The sequence below is a fragment of the Populus alba genome, chromosome 19 (assembly GCF_005239225.2).
Source record: "Populus alba chromosome 19, ASM523922v2, whole genome shotgun sequence".
Classification (NCBI taxonomy): domain Eukaryota; kingdom Viridiplantae; phylum Streptophyta; class Magnoliopsida; order Malpighiales; family Salicaceae; genus Populus; species Populus alba.
In genome coordinates, this window is record NC_133302.1 from 13851409 (window position 1) to 13877142 (window position 25734).

Genomic DNA, 25734 nt, shown 5'->3' on the forward strand with positions numbered 1-25734 from the left:
AAAAGAGTGAGGAAAAAGGTATGTAGGATGAATGACTACAAAACCATGCTTTCTGAATAATATAGAGTGGATTTGAGGGAGAGTAAGGACAAAACAAACTAGAAGGTATTTGTCTAGGATGAGGGTTTTTTCAATCAACAGAGAGGAAAGACTGGATTAACTCAAAGAAAAAAAAAGCAAAAAATGGTAGGCTGGATGTTGGATTTTTCAGATATCTTGATAAGAGATCAGGAAGGAAGTTGTATGTTCCTTTGATGTGTTTATACAGATTCCTTAAACGAGACAGACACAGATGAGTCAACCTTTGATTTCTCAGCTGAGAGTCAGTTGAAGCCATCTAATCTTGGAGATGTTAATTCGATAACTCCTCCACTGTTCACAAACGACCATGTCAGGACATCGCCACTAGAATTGCCTGTGTGCAATACTAGTAAGCAAATGTCTTTACTATCTTTTTCTGAAACCAATTCTTCATCTCGGGTATTTACCATAGATTTACCTAAGATGACACCATCTCGAGTACGTCCTCCAGAATTTCTATCTACTACACAATCTGTTGGATGTGATGAAAATGGATTTACTCTTGTTACCTGAAAGAAAAGAAGAAGGATATCCCCCAGATGAAAACTCGGGCAGCTACTCATCGTGTGGCACCATCTTTTTTACCTTCCAGTTGAGCGGTGATCTTATATGAGTTTTTATTATTTCTATATCAAGCGGCTAAACGGTTTATGTTGCTTTGTATGTTTTCTTTCGATATACAATTTTGTTTCCTTTTTGTTAACCTTCCAAGTCCTTTGTAATACTTGGGGTATATCTCTCGTATCATGTACCTTTTTGGTTCTATACAACTTAACTTTTATTCAAAATATAAAAAAAGTTTAACATCAAACCGATATCTATCAAACCAATATTTCTATTAAAGTAATTGCAGTTGAGGAAGGAGCTTTTACTTGGTTTCAAGCATTTTTAGAAAGCTTGACTTATCCATTTCAATAAGAAAATGATGTCTTACTAAATAGAATTCACACTTCTCAATTCCTTATTTAACTGCAAGGATTTCCTTGAAAGTTTAATGGTAATGAAACTCTGATTGCTTGAAGGCTTTGTTTTTATAGCCATAGATTTTTTGCTTGCCATTATTGTTTTTAGTAGTACCGCACCCTATTAATTATCACTAGCATTAATATATAAAATTATTTTGCCATCAAATGGGATTTGTAGGAATGATAGATTTTGTGCTATCAACTGGAGTTGTTGAAGTGCTTAGGAATGAAAATTGGACCATTGTTCTAATTCCTTCTTTAATAAAGAGGACAAGGTATTCATATGTTGGGCAATATGAGGAACAAAGTCTGCCATATAGCTCATTATAACTAGGAATTATTGAACTTCCCTTTTAAAGAGATAGTTAGAAGGAAAGTATAACGAAGCTTTTTCAATGTGTGGTTGAAGCATTATATGTCCGTCTTTAATATTTGAGGATGAAGATGACAACACGGGTCTTATAATGATGAATGAGAAAGGTTACTATGCAGGAAAAAAAAAGAAAAAAAAACTTGTTGATGAATCTTCATTATTGGTTTAGTTTTACAGTTGTCTTGTAAGAATTTGCTTAAAGCAACTAGTGGTTTCTCTTCAGACAATTTGATCGTAGTAGATAATTTTGGTTTTATATATAAAGCAAGTATTGATGATAAGAAAACGATAAGGGCAGTGAAGGTATTGAATCTTTAAAATCATGAAGCTTCAAAAGATTTCATGGCCAAGTGTAAAGTCTTAAGAAACATTAGGCATTAGAATCTTGTCAACATCCTAATTGCTTGAAACAACTAAGAACAAAGGAAGAGATGTGGTGGAGATGGTGGTCTATAATAATGGGGAAAGATAGGAGAGAAGGGTTGCTTTTCTTTTCCTTTTTTTTTTTTGTTTTGGTTTGCTCTTTCTGTCTATTTTTGTTTTCAAGTTTTTTAGTGATATGTTTGTTACTTTTAGCTTCTGGACTCTTTAATCATTATTTCAAATATAATGGTAATCTTGTAATTACATATATATTTTTTGTTGACTTTTTTCTAGCACAAACTCTTAAAGATGTAAAGTGTTATTTACCTTCAAATTTTAGGTTGCAAAATGTAATATTTAAAAATTGTATTGCAAAGTGAAAAAAGACCAAACAATATGATACTCACATTAATTTTCCTTATTTTTAATTACTATGTGAACATGGTTTTATTTGTATTTGTTTGTTTCTACTTGTATGATCTCAAGTAGTTGATATGTCATTAAATATTTAAATATTGGATTAAAGACCAAATATATAAGAATGAATTTCATATTGTTCTTAAAACTAAAATTCAAAGAACATGTGCCAAAATTGTTTTATACATGGTTTCTCTTTCTTTTTTCTTTGTCAAATGGCCCTGATTGTTTTATACATTTATAATAATATTTACTTTAAATAAATTTATAAAAATGATATTTAAATAATTATCCTATTATGCCAAATTCTTTAAATAATATTATAGTTTTTATGATAATATTAACAATTATATATGAACCAAATATGCTTAATTTTTTTAAAAAGATTCCCTCATGAATATTTAATATAAATAAAATATTTTTTTTATTGTAAATGTTTATTTGATTTTTATCAAATTTAAATTTTTTTTTTTGTATTTTTAGTGAAATTATTGATTCATGATTTTTTTTTCTTATTAAAACCTGCTTTTAAGATTATGATAAGTTTTAATTTAAAAAACAATACTTATAATAAAAAAGACATGTTTTTGTTAAAAAAAACATATAAATAAAAAAAATAATTTTGATTAGAAAGATTTATTTTTTACTCCTTATTTCAAATCAATGATTGTTTTTTTTTTTTTTCTAATTTCTATTTTAATCACCTTTATTTTTTATACAATAAACCATATATATGGCTAACAATAAAGTATTTATTTAAACAAATAAAATATATGAGTAATAAAAAATAATATTGAGTAAAATATAAAATTTTTCATGGTTTAAATTATTATTTGTTTTTATGAATATTTATTGTTATTTCTATTCAATTAAATTAAAAATTAAAAAACAATACTTGTGTCACTATACAATGAATATTAAATTCTCGTATTAATTTTTATTTAACATTAATATTTTTTTATATGAATCATTAAATTATATATATATATATATATATATATATATATTTATAAAATACAAATATCATCTTTTTTGTTTTTAATTAAAGATTTTCATGATAGTAAAAAACATATCCATAACGTTCTTCTTTTTTGTAGCACATTAGTTTCAAATAATCCTATCCGTAATGTATCGCTTGGTCACACAGACTAATTATTGTTATATATTTGGGAAAGGCATTCTAAGGGATTTATAATAGGAGGGGTATATTTGTAATATTTATATTATTTTACTCGATTTAATCTGTAAAAGCTGTCACAAAATTTAAGAAATGAATTTCACAAATTAGAAAGACGGGTAAGGATTTTTAAAACTTTGTTAGCCTAACTTAACTTATACACTTTATATTTATTTTGTTTTTATATTTAATAGTTTGTAAATTAATAATTTATTTTTATTTTATTAGTGGATTTTTTATTATATTTTCTTAACATAACAAAAAAACACTTGTTTTTTTTATAAGAAAAAAAATAATTATTATTAGAATTTCATGGTGTGTTAGGTATGAAAGTTAGACATGACATTAAGGGGTCATGACACTTATTTTCATGTTATAGTTATGCCGCTAAATATGAACTCATAAAAATTAACAATATAAAACTAACTTGTTAATATTTTTAATATTTATAAAAAATCTAACCTAATTTGATATTTTTAGTCCATTTGAGTATTTTTTTAAATGATTTATACTTGTAATTTATAAAATATCATAAATTAAATTTATTATAATTCTGACATGGAATATGGTTGCCGTTACTTTTTAAAGTGTTTTTTTATTTAAAATATATTAAAATAATATATTTTTATTTTTTAAAATTATTTTTGATATAAATATATCAAAATTATTTAAAAACATCAAAAATATTAATTTGGAGTAAAAAAAATTAAAAAAAAATTTTAAATTTTTTAAAATATAAAAATAAACAGAAATTAAACCTTTTTTGTACAACCCATTTTAAACGCCATCATGATTGATACGAATACCATCACCATTTTCCACTAGTTTTGACATTTGTTTTTTTATTACGGAAGCATTTACTAACCCATCTTGACATCCCCTTTTTCAACGAGATCATGGCCTTGTTCGGTGTGTTTGTCAAAATTTTTTAATTTTTATATTATTTTAATGTATTAATATATTAAAAAATTTAAATTAAAAAAATCATTTTAATATGTTTACATGAAGTAAAAATGAACCGCGTAGGCATCATTTGACGTGACAATGAGTTTATTGATGGAAGCCATGGTTTTTCACAGCCACATATTTTTCAAGTCTTCCTGGGTGCGCGTCAATAGCACAAGCTCAAGTCCAAATTAAAAATCATTTTCAGACTAGCTTTTTAGAGAAGCTTGTTCATACTAGACAATTACATTTACGAGCTTAATTCAGATCTTAAAATAGTAATATAAAAATAAATTCACTTGACAATTAAGCTAAAATCTCTAAAATGTCTCTTGGGATTTTAGATAATTTCCTTTAAAAAAAAAGAGAGTAAAGAAATATCAAATTCGAGGTGGATCAATTTATATTGAAATTAATTATATCTTAATAGTGAAAAAAATCATAGCATTGAAACAAAAATTTTATAACAAGAAATAACAAATTCTTGGTTTTCCTATCTTTTAGATTCAAATTTACTCCTCTTGAGATTTTGTTTGGGAATGCGGTGAAAATCATGTTTTTTAAAAATTTAAAATTTTTTATTAAAAATTAATTTTTTTATGTGTTTCGAATGATTTTTATACGCTGATCTCAAAAATAATTTTAAAAAATAAAAAATATATCATTTTGATGCATTTCAACATGAAAAACACTTTAAAAAACAATCACAACTACACTCTCAAACATATCCTTAATAGGGAGATGACATTTTGTGTAATATAATTATTCAAAAATACAATACATGCAATATCTTCGCTTCTCTCAAATCATTTATTTTTTCATTAATTTTCAATGTGATTTTTTTTATAATCTACTTGTATATATATTTTAAATAATATAAGAGTTATTTCAATATGATCTTATTTATTTGATAAATTCAAACAAAAAAATTAATTAAATATTAAAATATAAAATTAAATAAAAATACTATATTAAAGGATAAAATTGAAACAAAAATAAAAAACCCAAAGAAATTATTAAAAAATAAAATTAAAAAAAAACCAAAAAATTAAAAATTGGGGCCAAAAAACTTTTCTAATATAATAAAAAAATACAATAACTAATTTATTATTAATTTAATATTAAATAATAAAATTAAATAAAACCTATAATATAATTGGAAAAAAATAAAATTCAAGACAACCACCGGGCCAATGACTAGAACCCGCGTGGGGGGGCGTATCATAAGCAGATCAACCATTGACCACCTCTGCGTGCACGCGCTTTTTACTTAAACTAACTAACTTCTCCTTCCCCCCCCCCTCTCAGATACCTATCTCTCTCTCTCTCTCTCTCTCTCTCATACACACACAGAGTTTTCAGTGACTGAGGGCGTATTCTCGAATCAAAGGCATCTTTCTAAGCACCCCCCGATTGCAATTTGCAGGTAAAGTTGAACGAACATCCAGATCATGTTTTTTTTTTTTTTTTTTTTTTTAAATTAATTTCTTTAAGATTTGATGCTTGTAAATTCTCTTTTCCATTATTATAGCCCGTCCGTTAACTGCCTGTCTCAAATCTCTCATTATTGTTATTAAGAATGCTTGGATCTAAATTAGATGCCATAAATTACTTGGGATTTATGTGAGTGAGTCTTTTGTAAGTTAACTAAAGAAATTTATTGAGAATTGTTCTTTTTTTGAGCGATCCGTTTAGACCGATTGCTTTCAAACGAACGATTATGCTGTCCAAGATGCGTATTTCTGATGAGCTTTCAGTACTGGGATTAGTATGTTTGCAAGATTACCATTGGGTATTTCCGTACTAGTGTTCCCCCCCCCTCACCGTAATCACTCCATCGCTCGACTTTATTGGTTACCATGTGTTCAACGTTGCAATATAAATTCCTAGCTTGTTTCAATTTATGATTTATAAGAAGAATGATACAAGTTTTATGTAATTAGCTTATGATCTTGCTCTCTATTGCTGTTCAAATGTTAGGTTTTTACCTTTCTATTCGAACTAGAAGGCCCATATGCATGTGATTTTGTTTTTGTGATTTTTCTCTAATGCGTGCCTCTTCTTCAAGGAACTTGGACTCAATGGCATTGGTTACGACCGCTGAGGTTTGTGATGCAAATCCACAGCTAATTGTTAGTGGTGAGCTTCGAGCACTCCAACCAATCTTTCAGATTTATGGACGGCGCCAGGTCTTCTCTGGTCCAGTAGTGACTCTTAAGGTGTTTGAGGACAATGTTTTAATTCGTGAGTTTCTTGAGGAGAAGGGTAATGGCAGAGTTCTTGTTGTTGATGGTGGTGGCAGTTTGCGCTGTGCGATACTTGGAGGCAATCCTGTGGTACAAGCTCAGAACAATGGATGGTCTGGTATAGTGGTTAATGGCTGCATAAGGGATGTTGACGAGATCAATGGTTGTGATATTGGAGTGAGAGCCCTGGCCTCCCATCCAATGAAAGCCAATAAGAAGGGGATTGGAGAGAAACATGTTCCTATTTCCATAGGTGGCACCAGAATCAGTGATGGAGAATGGCTTTATGCAGATACTGATGGAATCCTGATTTCTCGAACAGAGTTAGCTGTCTGAGCCGCCTCTTACTATGAAGATAGTTCTTCAAGAACGCTTTTATTAATTTTTCTAGCGATGCTTTACTTTTAAACCTATCTTTGGCACTCACATTTACATTCGCTGGTCTATTTGTGATTTGTAGATTAGAAAAAAAAGAGAAAAAAGCAGAGCTGTTTCTGCCTTTCTGGTATCATGTCAGCAAAATATGTCGTTGATGTTGCAGAATACTTCTGATCGGGGTTTTATCTGATGGAACTCCTTGTGTTAGATTATTTGATATTTGCTTCTGCCCCCCTCTCCTTCTCTGAGTTTTTCTACTGAATAAAATCTCTTCTCTATCTTTATTTTGCGAATCAGAAGGTGGGGAAAGGAGGTTCGACGAACCCCAGAAAGTTTTTGGGGAAACAAGCAAGATTTTGGTCGTTGTAAGCCATTAGGTTTGGGTGGCAGGCAACAACTACGGCTGAAAACCTACCGGACTGGCATGACTGCTTCCATGCAGGCGGGCCAACATAGCTTAGGGTAAGCCTTTTATTTCTCAAGCCTAGAGGTTTTCGCTGCTCATTGTGGATGCATGACAAGACGACTTCCACATAGCTTAGGTTACAACTCGCATGATTTTTTTCTTATCTCTTCCAACATGGTAGGAAGTAGCATTAAAGTCAAGAAACAAACTTCTGCAGTCAACTGAAGTAGCAACAAATGAGAAATTGAGCCGCGCATATAGGTAAGAAAGAGTCAAGTTCATGCATGCCTAACTCTCTCCAGTTACATTCTCATCATCTCTTTACATACGAGGACAAACATGCATATATCATACACATAAAGATGTACACAAATGCATGCACTAGAGTGCGATTGGGTGTGAGTCGTTTATAAAAATTTACTCATGAACAATATGATCAAAGGGAGAGCGCTCGGAAACATGTCTTGAAAATTCAGATGGGGCATAGAGGTAAGCTACCCAGAGAAAATGCTTTGTTATAACCAGACATCGTGTGACGTGGATAATAAATGGATACCTTAAATAAACGAACAACCTCCAAGCTTCTTCACATAATTTTTTTGGGAGTATGCTTTTCAAATTGACGGCTGTTAAATCTTAAACTGAGGCTTAATTAAAAAATTCAATTTAATATTAAAGGATAAAATATAAAAAATTAATTTAAAATTTTTGTTAAAATAAACAAATAGCAATAAAAAATATAAAAGATGATGGAATCATAAAAAAATAATTTAAAAATAATCTAAAATAAAATAAATAACAATTAAAATAATATGGACCAAATATGATAGATTACAAAAATAAAAGAACGATGGAATTGAAAATAAATTTCAATTCTATAAAATAATTCAAACTAAAAAAAATCAATTAAAATAATAGAGAGTAAAGAAAAAAACAAATTGAAGAGTTGTTGTGAAATTTTAAAAGGCTAATGTGGAGATTGAGGATGAGAGAGAAAAGAAAAAAAATGAAATTCAATCGGTGCAAAATTTAAAAGGATTATATTACACGCGCCATCCAAGGATGTAATACCCACCATGATGAATTGAAAAACACCAAATAAAGCTATTTTTTATCGTCGTTAGCCACTGCAAATGCCTTTTAAGCATGACGGAGTGACTCACTTGCCAACGCCTTCAACAAACATGCCAGCCACTATTTTTTTTCTTTTCATTAATTAAAAGATTAAAATTGCCCTTAAAATTATATGATAAAAAAAAAACCAAAAGAAAAATATGAATTAGCCCAAGGCTAGAAAAAAACTTGATTCCTAGGGCAATTGATTCATTCTATAATGTTATAAAATGTAAAATATCAATAACATCCCTGGACTCACTCAGGTATATAATTTTTGTTTTGTTTTTGGAAGCATTTAATTAATTATACAACATGAAAAGTTTAAAAAGACCAATATACTCCTTAATAATTTAAACAAGATAAATGAACTTTATGAAAATTATATTACTATCAAGAGGATGAGAGGGGTAAAATAGCAAAATCCAGTATTACAATTTACATAATTTATTAACCAAACCAAACCTAATTCAACCCAATCTAAAGTTTGGCTCACTCTGATTCAAAGACCCGGTCCATTTATTATTAACCAACTCCTCCTTAAGGGTGCAATCAAAGGTAATATTTGCAAGTAGTGTTTAAAAATGTAGTTAAAAATATAGTTTTATAAAATTTAAAATTAATTTTTAATATTTTTAGATCGATATGCTGACACGAAAAGTTTTTGAGGCTTGAATTTGCGGTAGTTAATGTGTTGGCCACGGATAAAACAGAATAGAAAGTATATAAGATAGGAAGAAACATTAGTGTAAAGAAGCTAACTGACACCATCGTATCAATCCATCGAAATTCTTATCCCTTTTGAAATTACTTATAATTTTTTATCATACAAAAAATGGTTCTCTTTTCAGGAACCAAATCTTACTTTTACTCTTCTCCCATAGTCTGCAAGTCCACTGCTAGTAACAGCAACCACAGCCATGCTGCCCATTCTCTGGACTCTGCCTACATCAAACGCGCCGCTCAAATCGCTGACAATTCCGCCGGATTCACCTCTCCCCACCCCAATTTCGGGTGCGTTATTGCCACACCTTCCGGAGTTGTCGCCGGAGAGGGCTATCTGTACGCGCAGGGGACCAAGGCTGCGGAGGTTCTTGCGGTGGAGGCTGCGGGCAGTTTTAGCAAAGGCAGCACTGCTTATTTGAATATGGAACCTGGTGATTGCCATGGTGACCAATCCGCTGTCTCTGCTCTTGTTCAGGTTTTACACTTGGGTTTTTAATTGTTTAGTTTGTTGATATGTAAGATAAAGCAATTTAATAATCATGATGATAATTAATTATTATGTGATAATTAGATTTATACGTTGTGACGTAGTAGTTTGATTGATTGACGTTTGCGTAGATTAGGCAGGAATTACAAGAGTTGTGGTTGGAATCAGACATCCTTTGCAGCATCTTCATGGGAATGCTATACGCTCACTAAGAGGTCAAGGTTTGCAGGTTGATGTTGTTGGTGAGGATCTAAAGAGTAAAATTATGGAGGTAAGATTTTTGTTTGTCTGTAAACACCATTTTATTCTCTGAGACAATGAAGCTGTACATCTGACTTTTGCAAATCTACTGCAGCTTCTTTACTGACTATGCCATTTGCTAAGTTGGTCCTTGCTGATTTTATTTGCCAACCATATATATTTTTTTCTAGGTTTTGCTAACAATTGCTTTGTAAAGCACAGTTTTACGGCACAGAAGCAAGCTAGTTCCTGGTGAATTAATTCACTCCGGTAGAGCTGGGAAATTTTTTTTTTTTTTTCACTTAGTCAGCTTATCAAACTTCGGGACAACAATTTATTTGAACAACAAAGTCCAAACATGGTTTTTCCAAAAAATCATCTACGCAGCTCTAAGAACTCGGCATAGTTTCTTGATTAATTGCTTACAGTTCTTTGCCATCAGTGCCAATATTAACTGTATTTTGATGTGACAAGAGAACAAACTGATCGGTTCTTCTCTGGATAATTTGTCTCAAAAAAAAAAAAAAAAAGAAAAAAGAAGAAGAAGAAGGGCAAACAAGAACAACTTCAAATATTCATGGTAACCATCAAACATATTGAGTAATATGATGGATAAGTACAGATTGTCATTACATGCACCCCCATGTCAAGTAGGTTATTGAGTTGCTCGTTTTTTGTGTCTTGATTCAAGTAATGGCTGGTGGATTATTAGAGCTTGAAGAAGTACAGTAGGCTTGCTTTGAATTTTGTGAAAAGATGCATATGCATTAGCTTTAGGTACTAATTTTTGTATATGGCATACTTCTTTAAATTTGACAATCATTTGTGTAAACTTGTGAAAGTTAGTGGCACATGCTTTATATATTCTCTTATTCTTTCACTATGCACTCAGGAAGCTCGAAAATCTTGCCTACTTGTGAATGCTCCTCTAATTCATCGAGCAACTTCCCGAGTTCCCTTCTCTGTTCTCAAGTATGCTATGACTCTTGACGGTAAGCATTATGGAGATATAGAGATCTTATTGACTCTTAGGCTAAACCATGCAAACCCCCCTTGAACTATTAGCCATTTTGATTAACATCTTTATTTTTCTGATTTCATCAAACTATAATGTTTTTTATTGATACCCCCTCTGTTATATTCCATCTAACTTAGCTGTTATAGATCACATGCAAGTCTCAGTGTTTTCCTTGTAAGAATACTAAAAAGTCATTAAACCATCGAGGGTTGATTTCTTGATGACAATTTTGTCATATCGTTGTAAATGATGTTTTTAGCATTATATTGGTGGAGTTTATTAATTTTGATGCTTTTTTTTTTTTCAATTTTTTATGATATTTTGCAACGAAACTTTTGCAACACATGTTATTTAATGGACAAATGGACGGACTATAATGGAAGGGGTGGTTTCAAGGGTTGAAATCAGATAAAAAAATTTCAAGGGGTGTCAATAGTAATAGCCAAGGGGGTGCTATGGATTAACCTGATTCTTAATTCCTTTTCAGAATTGAGGGAGAAGTTTAATAATTTTTTTTTTGAGGGTGAAGTACATCATCTTCCAAATTACTTAAATGGATACCTTGAACTTTTGGTAAAGAAGTCTGACAATAGTCTTTGTGGATGCAAATAGGAAAAATTGCCACTACTAGTGGGCATGCAGCATGGATAAGCAGCAAGAAATCAAGGAATCGAGTTTTTGAACTACGGGGTAGAAGCGATGCTATTATTGTTGGAGGAAATACTGTACGCAAGGATAGTAAGTATGATCATTACTTTTTGACTTAGTATTTTTTTTTGCTGATTATGTGGTATTAATTTGTTATTTGAATTAGATCCACGTCTGACAGCCAGACATGGAGGTGGGCATACACCCATACGGATTGTAATGACACAAACATTTAATCTTCCTGAGGAGGCAAACCTTTGGGACATTTCTGATGTATCTACCATTGTTGTGACACAAAGGGGTGCCAGAAGGAGCTTCCAGAAATTACTTGCATCCAAAGGAGTCGAAGTGGTTGAGTTTGATATCCTAAATCCTAGAGAAGTTATGGAATACTTTCATGATCGTGGGTATCTTTCCATATTGTGGGAGTGTGGAGGGACACTGGCAGCATCTGCTATTTCATCTGGTGTGATACATAAGGTTCCTATTTTTCTTTTTTCAAAATTTTTATTTTCTTTCTGAGATATCATATGTCTGTGTGCAAGCAGCATTTTAGATGTTCATGTATAATTTGGAAGCTTTTTTCTAGTCTTCAACGAGGTGCATTTTTTTTCAAATGATCATCTATAGAATTGAAGCATGGCTAGTCTCTAGAAATTTAATCCAGTGGAGTAGGCACTTTTGTTTTTAATAATGGTGGTACATTATAAACTGGTCGATTAGTATGGCCTCATATACATGGGTTTAGAAGTTTTCAACAATTACCCTATCTTATGAAATGTGAAAATAAAATTTACAAATCCTTTGTAGAGTGGGGAGCATGGTTTCTCTCAGCTTAAATGTGTCTCTGTGAATACTAGCATTAGTTAAGTCCTTTCAACTTCAGCTGAATGCCTAACAATCAGCAGTTCATAGTTTTTTTATTTTTTTTTTTTTGACTTCTGTAAAATCCAATGTTATAATTAGCCACTGCCATATTATGTGATGCTTGCTATTTTGTTATATTTGCAATCAAATTTTGTTCTGTTATTTCTTATGAATCTGAAGTGGCTTAGTTTATCTATGCGTGGGTGTCTTCTAAATGTGCCATCAATTAATTAATTTAGCTTTTATTTTTCTAGCTTGATGCAAATGATATTTTCAGTATTTTTTATGGACCAAGAAGTTTAATGCAGATTGTTTGTTTCCCTTAGTTGACCAGTTTTTGAGTAGAAACTTGGATTGGTTTGGTTAACTTTGATAGGTGAGTTTTATTAAGCAATCACCTACATCAGCAGTTTAGTTTTGGTGTTTGAGAGATGCTTCTATTTCAATTACTCTTATGCATGGGCTCACTTTCCCCCAATAATGAGCACACTGTGTAATACTGGTAATTTGAGAAGTGAATATGGTCCAATGTAACACTTCCGATCTAACACCATGTTGAATAATTGCTTCTAGTTCCTGTTCTAACTTGTCCACCAACTGTTTTCTCAAAAAGTCCAAATAATGGAGAGAAGGAGAGTTATATGCTAAAAAATTGTCAACATGCAAGGATGTTGAGAAAAGTAATTTCTCCAACTTTTGCATTGCAACTCCTATAGGGATTTGATTTCCATTAATGTTGTTATCTTACTACAACTCCATTGCAGGTTTTTGCATTTGTTGCTCCTAAAATTATTGGTGGAAAGAATGCGCCATCTCCTGTAGGTGAGCTGGGAATGGTTGAGATGTCACAAGCCTTGGATCTAATTGATGTTTGCTTCGAGCAGGTTGGCTATCATCCCCCCCCCTGTATGCATAATTAGTTTTAGTTGCAGTGATACATACTCTGCTTAATGATTTAATCCATAATTTAGACCTGTTTGAGAAATTTGAAATCAGTTCCATCGTTCTTAATTGGCTTTTATGATTAATGTGTTTGCCATGTGCAATGTGCATAGTAGGAATAAGAAGAGATTGAAAAGGAACTGGGAATGACTATTACTATAATGTCTTTACTTTGTCAAGTGCATATATATGCCTCAGTTAAACATGGAAACCTAAAAGCCTTAGGATGCCTTTGATGCAACAACACCAAGGGTAAAACCAGCAACAGGGTTATCACTTGATTTCTGGGCATTGTTTAACAGCTGACCATCTCTTCCACTGGACTTAGAAGAGAAGACCATGAGTAACAGAAGTGTTACCTGGGCTTGGAGTATAGAGAACAAAGTGTTAACTATTGGTTGTGGGTGATATCTGTTTCCACAGGCATTTCCCAGAGGTTTCTAATAAAGGTGCCCTTGGTACTTTGAATATTTAAAAAAATCAAGAAAAAAAACCTATTTTCTATATGTTACTTGGAACTTTGAACCCAGACATGCATTGTAAATGCATCCAGTATTAGACTAGACCCTTATTAAGTTTATGACAGTTTTATCACTATCCTATTCTGAATACCCTCTGTCCTCTTTTTTTTTTTTTATTTGTGAATAATTGCTGCTTGATTTATTAAAATATAAGATAGACTTAATATGTACTAAAACAGGAATTTTTGTCACACAATTGATCCTTGTGAGTTAGTGTTGGAAGAGGAAAACAGCAGAAAACAAAAATCACAGCAGAATAATGGCTAAATTTAGGGTAAACTGAAGTTGGAACGAGATAATTAGGGTTTAGGGGTCATAAGAAACCTCTAAAATCTGAATAGATTGATAAAATAACAAAAACTACTTTTTAGAATAACGTAGCAGCAGCCAATTTATGTTAGTCTAAGGCCTATATCTCTTTGGACTAAAAGGATTCCTAGTCTTAGTCCTGAAGTAAAACTACATGGCCTCTAAAGGAAAAAAATTAAAAAGTCACATGCTAATCACATGATCCTAAATTAATTAAAATAATTCAAAAGAGAGCTCCTGCATCACCTTAATATGCGATAAGAGTCATGAAATGAATATTGCCCTCTACTCTTGTCCATGAAAAATACTTGACCTGACTTTAAAGCTTTGTATTGTTTGTGCCATATCCTTGCCACCTAATATAAGCTATAAAAAATCTCTCCATTTTTGTTTATTGTTTGTATATTGATTATTAGTAGAAGTCATTGTATGTTATAATGCTTTCCATCCAGTTTAATGAGGCATGTGGCAAAGCAATAATTTTTCCTTATTTTTCCAAGTGAGCTATAATTCTTCACCTATCTAACTTCAACTAATATTTTAATACAAACAATTGTTCATGTAAAAGCATACCTTTTGGATCAACTGGAGCGTGCAATTATTATGATGCTCTTTTCCCTGAAATGGCTACTTGGCTGGTGAAAGTTTCCTTGATTGCATTGTTTTATATGTCAATTATTTTTGAAATGTCAATGGGAAAGAAAATAGCAAGCCAATTGTCTATGGACATTACAATTGTGAAAACAAGCCTTCAAGAATCAGAATGAAAGGAATTAAAAGTATGTGCATATTTAAGCCCTCCTTCTAGTCCAAACTATACTCTGCATGTATGTTTTGCAAAATGTCTATCATCCTCTTGATTATGTGTGCATTGATGCTTCCTATGCTTGAACTACAGGTTGGACCAGACATGCTTATCAGTGGATTTTTACAGCCTGTACCAGACTTGGTACCAGTTATTCCATCAGAGGATGAAACCTTTGCAATTGATCCTTCTATCACCCCTTATGAATCAAGGATCATATTCTTCTATAAAACATGGGATCCTTATGGAGCTTTTTCGAATTTTTCTCCGCATCCAATTCAAATGCCTGATGGAAGTGGTGCATATGCCACATGGTCAAGCGTAGAGCACTATTACCAGGCACTCAACATTTCAGCATCAATCTGTTTTCTCTTTGTCAATCTGTAAAGGCTGTCATATTTTATTTTATTTTATTTTCTGAATTTTAGGCACACAAGTTCATGGGGGTGGATGAACCTATGGCAAAGGATTGTGTTGAGAAGATCAAATCTGCCAAGAGCCCTGAGGAAGCAGCACGAATGGGAAGATCAATGCAGAAGCAGCGCCCAGATCTGGTGAGTTTCCTAGTTTTAACAGAAATTCAACTTGGGCCCTTTTCTGACATATGACTATTTGTAATGGGCAGAAGCTCATTTTGTTATGTTTGCATACTATCTCCGAACCTTGGGAGGAATCAGCATGACACAACTTAAGTAAACTTGAAATACAAGAGTAAAGTATCTCACAATTCTTTTCTTACGTTCTCTCAGCAGTTATGCAAAACGATTGACAAACAGAGACCACAAACATATACTAAATACTATATAATTTAGAATTGCATGATAAAAGTTATTAATGAGGGAGACTCAAGTTCCTTGAGCAGTTCACGTGAAGACATTGATACTTGTAGGTTGGATGGTTATGCAATCCAGTATGGAGTGGTATGGTACTTACTAAAACATAAAACTCTTTGCCCTGGATTGTTAAGAAACAATTTTGTGATTTCATGTCCGTGATTTTTTTGGGGTGCTTTCTAGCTGTCAGCATCTTTTTAGGGAGGAGAAGCTGGGACCTTGATATTATAAAACTCTACAGAAGTAGAAAAAAGGGGCAATTATTTATGAACATTATGTTCTAACATAGGATGCCTGCACACCTATTTCCATGTCTTTCTTCCAATATAAGAAGAAGATACTCGTCTTGGGAACAGCATGCATGCTGGAATTAAATGCCTTGAGTATATCCTAGTGGTAATCTGATAGAAGCCAATACTGTGATGAACCAGGTGAGGTCTGACTGGGAAGGTTTGAAGATTGATGTTATGTATAGAGCATTGAAATGCAAGTTCTCAATTTATCCTCACTTGCAATCTATGTTGCTCTCAACTGCTGGATCTGTTCTTGTTGAAGCTTCACCACATGATCTTTTTTGGGGTGGTGGGCGGGAAGGGGAAGGCCTAAATTATCTGGGCAGGCTGCTGATGCTCATCAGGTCAGAGTTTCTTGGTGAGTGCTCCTCACCAAGTGAAATCACTTGCGAAGCTCTATAATATGCGGCGAAAGAAAGCATGTCGAGAATGAATATAGATTGTTGGTATAAGATGAAGTGTTATCCAAAGTGGTGAGTAAATTCTATTGCTATCATAACTCACGAGTCAATCAGTCCACTTCGACTTTTGTATGGAGGACGGGTGTCATCATTCAGACAATCTTTTTCAAATAAGATTGGTCAGATAGGTAATTCAGAATAATTTAAAGATTTATAGAGTATTTTGCAATGTTGGAAGCCTGGGAAGTGTTTTGCGTAGAACTTGTACTGAATGCCATTGGCTGCACACACTGAGTTGACATCCGCTCTGTGAATATCCTATTACTTGTCTGAATCTTATCTTCTTTCAAATAAGGTATTTTTTTTTTCGTATAGAAGAAAATAAGTTTGTTAACCTTCGAGATAATGACTTCTTTCCTTTCCCTTTTGCAAAATTAAAGCTCACTTGCGTCAGGCCAGTGTGAAATGAAAGCATGGCTTGCCATCATTTTCTGTGTTTATATATCTTTTTTCTTTCTACAATGCCGGGGATAGATGTCCATTGTACAAGGAAGATATGTTGTACAGATTTGTGTGGTTAATTCACCACCCAATAAATGTCCCTTAAGCTAGCTTGAAGATATCTTTCATTGCCGGCATGTCGATCAAGTAGTAAAATTGTTTATGTGAAGTCCCTTTGTAAGTATATTAGTAAACTTGCTTTATGGTTGGAACATATAATATACAAATCATTTCATTATCAATCTTTAATTTCTTTGATAAAGTGTTTATCAACTTCCACATGCTTTTATCTATATTGAAGACTAAATTATGAGCAACTAAGATGCTGCCTTATTGTCATATTATACCTTCATGCTTTAGGAGTTGAGAATCTTCAAGTCTTCTAAATGTCTTTTAATCCACACAACTTTGCAAATCTCAAATACAATTGCTCTAAACTTAACTTTTGCACCACTCCTTGGTACAAGACTTTGTTTTTGGCTTCGCCAATTTAACTAAATTCCCTCCAACATGGGTATAATAACGAGATCAATTTGCATTGTTATAGACTTCAATATGTAAAATCCATGTTTCTTAAACAAAAGACCTTCCAGGAGTCCCTTAAATGCATGAATTGGTTAGCCATACTTGCTATAAAAGCCATATCTAGATGTGTGTGAGCCAAAAAAATCAATATTGAATATACCTTAAACCTAAAAAATCTCAAGTCAGTATTTCAAAGCACCCAAATCCTTGATCTCAAAATTATTAACAAGTTTCTTTTCAAGTCTTTCTAGCTTGACATTGTCTCATGATTATATCATTTACATAAATAATTAAGATAACAATTTTACCTTTTCTTGAATATTTAAACTTGACTTTGACAATAAAAAGAACATTTTACAATCTTTTCAAAACACTCAAACCATGCTCTAGAAGACTGTTTGAGGCTATATAAAAATTTTATTTTTAATATGCAAGCTTTATCTCTGTTAATTTCCTTTTCAAACCTAGATGGTATACTTATAAAGACTTTTCTTTCTAAGTCTCCATCTCAAAAAGCATTTTAATATCCAATTGATGTAAAGAACAATTAAAATTTACCATTGAAGATAATAATACTTAAATTAAATTTATTTTAGCTATTAGAGCAAACATGTCCTTATGGTCAATATTGTATATTTGAGTGAAGTCTTTTACTATAAACCTTGCCTTGTAGTTTTCTATGCTTCCATGAGCTTTGCATTTAATTATAAACACCTATTTATATCCTACTTTTTTTTTGTTGGCAGCCAACTACTTTCCAAGTGGTATTTTTATTCAAAGCATTCGTTTTTTCCATAATTATTGACTTCCAATTTAGATAATTTAAAACTTATTGAATATTTCTTGAAATAAATAATTGAGATATCTTAGAGGTAAAAGCTCTATGATTATTAGAAATTTTTTGGTAAGATAAATATATAGTAATAAGATGGCTAGTACAAGATCAGACTCCCTTTTTAATAGCTATTAGGATATCAAGGTCTATAGGCTCATTATTACAAAGAAAAATAAATGTAGGAGTAGAAGTAGAAAATGAATGCTTGGAATATTCTCGAGACCATCTTTTAGAGAATTTGGTTTATTCACGTTCAAAATAAATACAAGTATCCTTTAATTTAGCAACATATATACGTTTGATCATATATGTAATTTAACCACATATATAAATCTAATCATATATGTATTGTTGTTATATACTATAATAATGAATACAAAAGGAGGATTTTCTTAACACCTAAAGCATAGGGAGACTTGTTAATGTAGCTTTGTAAGCTAAGTTTTTGAAGGAATTCCTTCTTTGTAGCTACTGTAGCTAAGCTCCTGAAGGGCTTCCACCAGTCTTTATTTAGCGTTAAAAGATAGGAGCAGAGTTAAGACTCTCACACTCATACATATCATATCAAACATACTCTACAAGTGATTAATTAAGTGATTAATTAAGTGATTAAACCGATACTTGAGATGAATTTTGAAATCTAGAGAAATTATGTTGGAATAATAGGTCTTCACCTTTCATATGCGTTCTTCTAGTATAACTTGAAGCTCGGGATTTGAATTAATTTGATCCTTTTATAGTACTTATCCCCTTGTTTGTAATACATTTACACCCGACAATGATTTGCTAGTATTTTCATTTGTTTCAATACCATGAACATTCTTTTTTTTTTTTTAGATTATAATGTTGAGAGAATATTATTGTTCATAATTATATTAGGTAATGGAACATATATGTCCTAAAAATCATCATCGTTCCTTTTTTTATCCCCTTGAAAATGATTTTTGGTATAATAAGGTTGATTTTCTATATAAAAAAAACATTCATACTTGTATACATTTCTCTAGTTTGAGGTTATAACATTTGTATCATTTTTTGTTTGGGGCATATTTAATGAAAACATATTTTTCAACTTTATGATTAAGTTAGATTCAAATTTGCTTGGTATGTAAACAAATATTGTGCAATTGAAAACTTTTTATTGACAAATTATTTATATTCACATATGAGGAAAATATTTTTTTAGGCAATCTAATGTTGTAAGAAATTTCAAAACTCGAGTAGGCATCTTGTTAATCAAACATGATTTTGTCAAAATAACTTCACTCTATAAATACTTTGCAATACTTATAGAAAACATTATGGCACAAGCTAGTTCAATTAAATCTTAATTTTTTCTCTTAGAAATTCCATTTTGCTGAGAAGTGTCATGATATATAGACCGATGTTGAATCCCTTTTTCTTTCAAGAAATCCCCTATATACTCATTATAATATTTTGTCCCAGTATCATAATGAAGTGTGCTAATTCTTGTCTAATATTGGTTTTCTATCATTTGGTAAAAATCTTTAAACAATGTTACTACCTTACATTTTCCACACATAAAATAAACCCAACATAATCTTGTGTACTCATCTATGAATGTGATAAACTATTTTTTTTATATTTATATATATATATATATAGATACAATAGTGATTTTTTATGCAACTATCCCAACCAGGGACGAAGGTTAATGAGGTTTATTATAAGTTAAAACTTCTGAAAGAATAAAAATACCATAATTATAGAGAGACCTAAAATATTTATTTTGTATTCATCTATGTCTCCACTTTTCAAAAGGCTATTACAACTTCTCATATAGAGAAAAACTAAAAAAACCCTTTAGGATACTGAATAGGAAAAATAAACTACAAAAACTATTCCCTTCAAATAGAGAAACAAAACTAGAAAAGCACAATAATATATAATAGGGAAATAAAAATAGAAAAAAATAAAATTATCTAAGAAAAATATTTATTTTCCTAAAAAAGCTTCTCTATTAATCTTCTCGGGTTAGAAGAAAAACTTATCCTTTTAATTATGGGTCACCACATCATGGGTTTCTAACACAATATTTTTGTATAGGCCACCGCATCGTGGGTCCTTTATACAATACCTTTGTGAGGGTCTCTCCACATTGGATCCCACTACTAGGATTTTAAATAATAGTAATTGACATAATGGAAGAAAAAAAACACACTAGTTCTTAGATATCCTTTTTCTATAGGGGAAACTCTTAATCCCCTTGTATAAGAGCATGTCTTGTTATGCAACCTTTTTCATCCATGGTTATTTATTAGAACACAACAAAAAACCACTAGAAATAATTGAGCTCTCCTTTATGACTTCTAACCACAACCACTATGAATCATTGGGCTCTAATATCATGTAAACAAAGAGTATTATTTGGAAATCAATATATTAGCTTAAATCAAAATAGTTTGTATAAGGTTCCTATTTAAATGAGAATAAGGCATGAAACTAAAAACTAAATCAAATCATATATCCAAATTAGAAATGACTTCTAATTTATATAAGTTGACTAATATCAAATCTATCTACCATTATAGACAAACTAATATAGAATATTTTCATAACATATTTCCAATTCATTTGATATGAGTAGTAGACCGAAAACAAATTTAAAGATGTTGATGATCATACGATAGAAGAGATAAGAGGGGTCGAGGGATTTAATGATAAGATTTTATAAGGTGATCTCAACATTGATATCAATAATAAATAGTTATAAATTTAAAAAGGCTCTTGAATTGAAGGAACCTAAAATAATGTAGCAACTATATATATAAAAAAGGCCAAATGATATAATCATTTTGAAGAAGTGATAAGTGTCATTAGAAACCAAGGAAATATGAAATTAAAAAAAGAATAGATGAATCGAAAGAAGAATAAGAAAGGAAAATGTGATAGACAAATCTAGAGGAAGGATCAATGGTTTATAGGCCTAACATGCTGGTATAAAGGGTAATTGCATGATCAAATTTCTTTGAATATAATTCAGATAAAGATGTTCCTTATTAACATGAGTAGAGAAGACATTCGTTAGCTAGCAAGATCTATTTGCAAAGAAAAAAAAAATATATAAATAGGGCTATTACAAGTTTTATAGGTGGTATAATCATGACATTGGGTACTATAGAACTTTAAAAAAGAAATTGAAAACTTTATTAGGGGGGACTTTTAAAGAACCTTTTAAAGTGAGAATATACATGGTTTGATGTAAGACATGATTGTAAGAGAAAGGATATGAGGAATACACGGAAAGGAAGAATGTTTAACTAGAAAGGATAGATAGGTCCTAGTTATGTGGATGAAAGACTTAAAATAAGAGATAGGAGTCGAAGTGAAAGGCTTGAGAAAAGTGAAGGGATCTTGAAACAAAGGCACAATAGAGTTATCAATGCAATTATTAGTGGTATAGGGATTATAAATGGAAACTTGAAAAACATAAAGACCTACATAAGGTCAGTTATGACCATTAAGTCTAATTTTATGAAACAAAAGCTAATGGAGAAAATATCATTATGAGAAAAAGACTTGATGGATGTGACATTCTTATGGATGATATAACAGTCAAAACAAATACCATCATAAATTTTATATTGCGAAGGATATTGATTTTTAATGGGGATTGATGTTGATATTTTGTACAATGATTGTTTTAAGCAGAGAAAGGTTGATAAGAAAAAAGATTAAGCAAGTCAACATGCTTTTACATATGTTTTATGGAGAATCAATATTGTTAATAGGTTCAATATCGCTTCCACTTACTATAAAGATCCTAACTATGTGATATAACATGATCCTAATAAATTTTCTAGTTATAAAGAAGTTATCATTTGTAAATATCAAAAAGTTTGGCTTTGATTAATGAATGACTATCTGTATTGTTAAAGATGAATTTATTTAGATTATTATTTTATCCAAATTAGATAAAGAGTTGATTATTTTTGTAATTATCTAGTTTGTTTAGATAAATTATTTAGGAAGTTCAAATAGGTTTTTATCAAAAAATGATAAATACAAGTTATCCAAAGATAATCAGAGAAATGTTTTTTTTTTTTTGAAACACGAATAACAGTCTATTAAGAAAGTAACAAACTAGGAAGCTTAAAGATAATATTTATCAAAGGTTCCTATCTTTACCACATAAATATTTATATAAGAAAAGATAATATGAAGCATTAAAGAAACAAGAGTATCACTGGGTAGAGCAAAACTTGCATCAGAGCAAGATTGCCCAACCAACTAAGGAGTTACACATAATTTCATTGCATATACTTTTGACACATGAGTGGAATGTGAAGAAAGCTTTTCTCAAATCACTAGAAAAGAAATTCTGACACTCAGTTGAGTATGGATGAACCAAGCCTGAAACTCTTTTTAACAATTGGTTCAGAGATGAATGCACTAATTGTAATTGGTATAATAAAGGCCTAAATGATATATTCATAGTAATGTCTCTTGATAAATTTAAAAGAATCTCCATGTGCCAGATAACCAAGAAAGCTTGAGATATTTTTGAAGTTACTCAGGAGCGAACCAAAACAGTGAAAAACTCCAAATTATAAATGCTAACTTTAAGACTTGAAGAGATAAGAATGTTGAAGGATGAATCTTTCAATGAGTTTTATGCAAAAGTTCTTGATATTGTAAATTTCATGTTCAATGTAGGAGAAAACAATAGAGGACTCATGAAGAGTAAAGAAGATTTTAAGATCTCAACTAGAAATATTTCAGCTAAAAGTAATAGTTATAGAAGAAAACAAGGATTTAGATATTAAATGTGTTGAAGAATTTGGCCAAAAGTAGTAGGGAAAAATAGCCAAATACTCAATGAGAGATAATAAATATTATGCATGCTAACATACATTATGAGATACGTGATTACGATTATGTAAAGTAAGGTATATAGCAAATAGATGATGAACAAAAAGGGTATGCATGTTAGAATGACATATCATATTACTGACATCCTACTCGTTAGCTAGGAAACATATATAAATGTAGGGGGGGTTAGTCCGTATGGTATTGACATCCTACTCGCTAGCTAGAAATCAAAATATCATGTGCACATAAGCTAACTACTCTTCGTTATCATGAAGTAGCTAACTATCCTCTGTTAGTTTAGAGTTTCTGACAACATTTTAAATGGGGGTAAAAAGAATCATGAGCTCAAATGAACAAATAACATGGATATAGGGTTCTTGGATTATCATCAACTTTAAAGACTTGTCAAAGATCTCTAAAAGTGATGCAATATATGATCTACCAAATCTGAGACCAATTAGGAAGATGGTATGTGGAGTATATTTGGAAAGAAAACAATTTAAGGCTCAACATAAGAATGCTATTGACATTTTAACCTCAATACACCTTAAATTGTTACATATGAACCTAATAGGTCCAAACTCAAACTAAGAGTCTGAGTGGAAATAAGTATATCATAGTCATTATAAATGATTATTCAAGATAAACTTGAGCTATTTTGTTAAGAGAAAAGTTATAGTTTTTTTGATCTTATGAGGAAATTGTTTAGAAGACTGCACACAAAAAAAATCTTTTCATTTCTAGAATTCACAATGACTATGATAAAGAATTTGAAAATACTAATTTTTTATCTTTTGGTGATGAACATGGTATGCATAAAAAATTATCTACTCCTATTAATCCTTAGTAGAATGTTATTGTTTAGAGGAAGAATAGAGCCATATAAGAAAAGGCTTGAACTATGCTGAATAGTAAAAAAAGTTATATTATACTTCTAGAGGGAAGCTGTCAAAACCAGTATATATATTTTGAATCGTGTTGTGGTTAGACCTGGAACAAAACTCACTTCTTATGAGTTATGGAGCAACAAGAAGCCTACTGTCAAATACTTCAGAGTGTTTGAAAGTTTTTGCTATATCTTGAGAGGTCGAGAAAACTCATATAAGTTTGATAGCAAGAGTGATAAAAGAATCTTTCTTGGATACTCATCACACAACAAAGCCTACAGAGTCTACAACCTATGAACTCTAACTATCATGGAGTTAAATAATGTGGTTATTGATGAGAAATTTGAAGGAATATGTCAAGAAAGATCTCGATAACATTATTGAGATAACTAAGGAAACCTCATCAAAACATGATAAAAAGAGACCACGAGGAGAGTTCTTCACATGTTTCTGAACAATCATGAGAGAAAGAACCTTTTTTATGGATAAAACACAATCATCTCAAGAAAAACATTATTGGGAATTTGGATAAAGATACGAGGTTAATAAAAAGAGTTACCAATCAAGTCTCATATATGTGTTGTTTATCACATATTGAACCTAAGAAGGTTGACGATGCCTTACAAGATGAAAACGGATCAATGTTATGCATGTAAAATTAAATTAGTTCACAAAAAATGATGTATAAAAAGTGGTTTCATGTCTTGATAGTCATAATATAACTAGAACCAAATGTATCTTTAAGAACAAATTAGGCGAACATGGAACAATAATCAGAAACAAAGCAAGATTGGTAGCATAGGGATACATTTAAGTCGAAGGGATTGATTTTGATGAAACATTTGCATCAATAACTTGTTTGGAATCTATTCATATATTGCTTGCAATTTCTTGTCACTTGAATTTCAAACTATATTAGATAGATGTGAAGAGTGCATTCCTAAATAGAATTCTATAAGAAAAGGTCTATGTAGAACAACCTAAATGTTTCATTAATCATTTGTTTCATGATCATGTGTACTGGTTAAAAAAATCTCTCTATGTTCTAAAACAAGCACTGAGAGCATGGTATGAACAATTAACAAAATACATGTTAGATAATAGTTTCAAAAAAGAACAAGCTGACATGAAGTTTTTTTTTGTAAGAAAAGCTAGTAAATATCTACTCATTTCTCAAATTTATATTAATGACATTGTGTTTAGAGCTACCCATGACTCACTTTCTCATGAGTTTGCTATATATTTGAAATTAGAATTTGAAATGAGCATGATTGATGGGTTAAACTTCTTCCTTAGCATACAAATTAAGTAGAAATAAAAATGTATTTCTTAATCTAAATATGATAGAGATATGGTTAAGAAGTTTGACATGGAAAGAAATAGTCATGATTGTACACCTATGAGCATATCTGTTAAAATTAGTTTAGGTTTTACAAGTAAGTGTGTTAATTCTACACTTTATAGAAGCATGATAGATAGTCTACTTTATATTACTGCTAGTAAAGCTGACATTGCTTTTAATGTGGGTATTTATGCTAAATTTCAATATAATCCTAAAGAATCATATCTTACAGTAGTTAAAAAAAAAATAATCTTAAA

General features: G+C 31.1%; 2 protein-coding genes across 4 annotated transcripts; both read left to right on the forward strand.

The window, feature by feature from the left end:
* Positions 1–5587: 5587 nt before the first annotated feature.
* Positions 5588–7178, forward strand: LOC118028874 (putative 4-hydroxy-4-methyl-2-oxoglutarate aldolase 2). Its single transcript, XM_035032611.2, has 2 exons — positions 5588–5747; positions 6390–7178. Exon 2 carries the CDS (start codon positions 6403–6405, stop codon positions 6901–6903), a length of 501 nt encoding a protein of 166 aa, XP_034888502.1. The 5' UTR covers positions 5588–5747; positions 6390–6402; the 3' UTR covers positions 6904–7178.
* Positions 7179–9177: 1999 nt separating this feature from the next.
* On the forward strand, positions 9178–17054 carry LOC118028873 (riboflavin biosynthesis protein PYRR, chloroplastic). 3 transcript variants are annotated; one of them, XM_073406452.1, is made up of 9 exons: positions 9178–9665; positions 9814–9948; positions 10810–10909; positions 11548–11673; positions 11750–12063; positions 13215–13334; positions 15121–15402; positions 15456–15581; positions 16292–17054. In XM_073406452.1, the coding sequence occupies exons 1-9, from the start codon at positions 9300–9302 to the stop codon at positions 16553–16555; spliced, it is 1833 nt and encodes a 610-aa protein (XP_073262553.1). In that variant the 5' UTR covers positions 9178–9299; the 3' UTR covers positions 16556–17054. The 3 variants fall into 3 exon arrangements, with proteins under 3 accessions (XP_073262553.1, XP_034888501.1, XP_034888499.1); XM_035032610.2 differs by lacking the exon at positions 16292–17054 and adding an exon at positions 15653–16279 and having other exon boundaries at positions 15121–15366; XM_035032608.2 differs by having other exon boundaries at positions 9179–9665; positions 15121–15366.
* Positions 17055–25734: the final 8680 nt, after the last annotated feature.

Coding starts and splice junctions, on each gene's coding strand:
- LOC118028874 (XM_035032611.2), top strand. CDS start 6,403: ATGGCATTGGTTACGACCGCTGAGGTTTGTGATGCAAATCCACAGCTA.
- LOC118028873 (XM_073406452.1), top strand. CDS start 9,300: ATGGTTCTCTTTTCAGGAACCAAATCTTACTTTTACTCTTCTCCCATA. Junction 10,910..11,547: donor GTATGCTATGACTCTTGACG/GTAAGCATTATG, acceptor GGATGCAAATAG/GAAAAATTGCCACTACTAGT. Junction 15,582..16,291: donor AGAAGCAGCGCCCAGATCTG/GTGAGTTTCCTA, acceptor GTGATGAACCAG/GTGAGGTCTGACTGGGAAGG.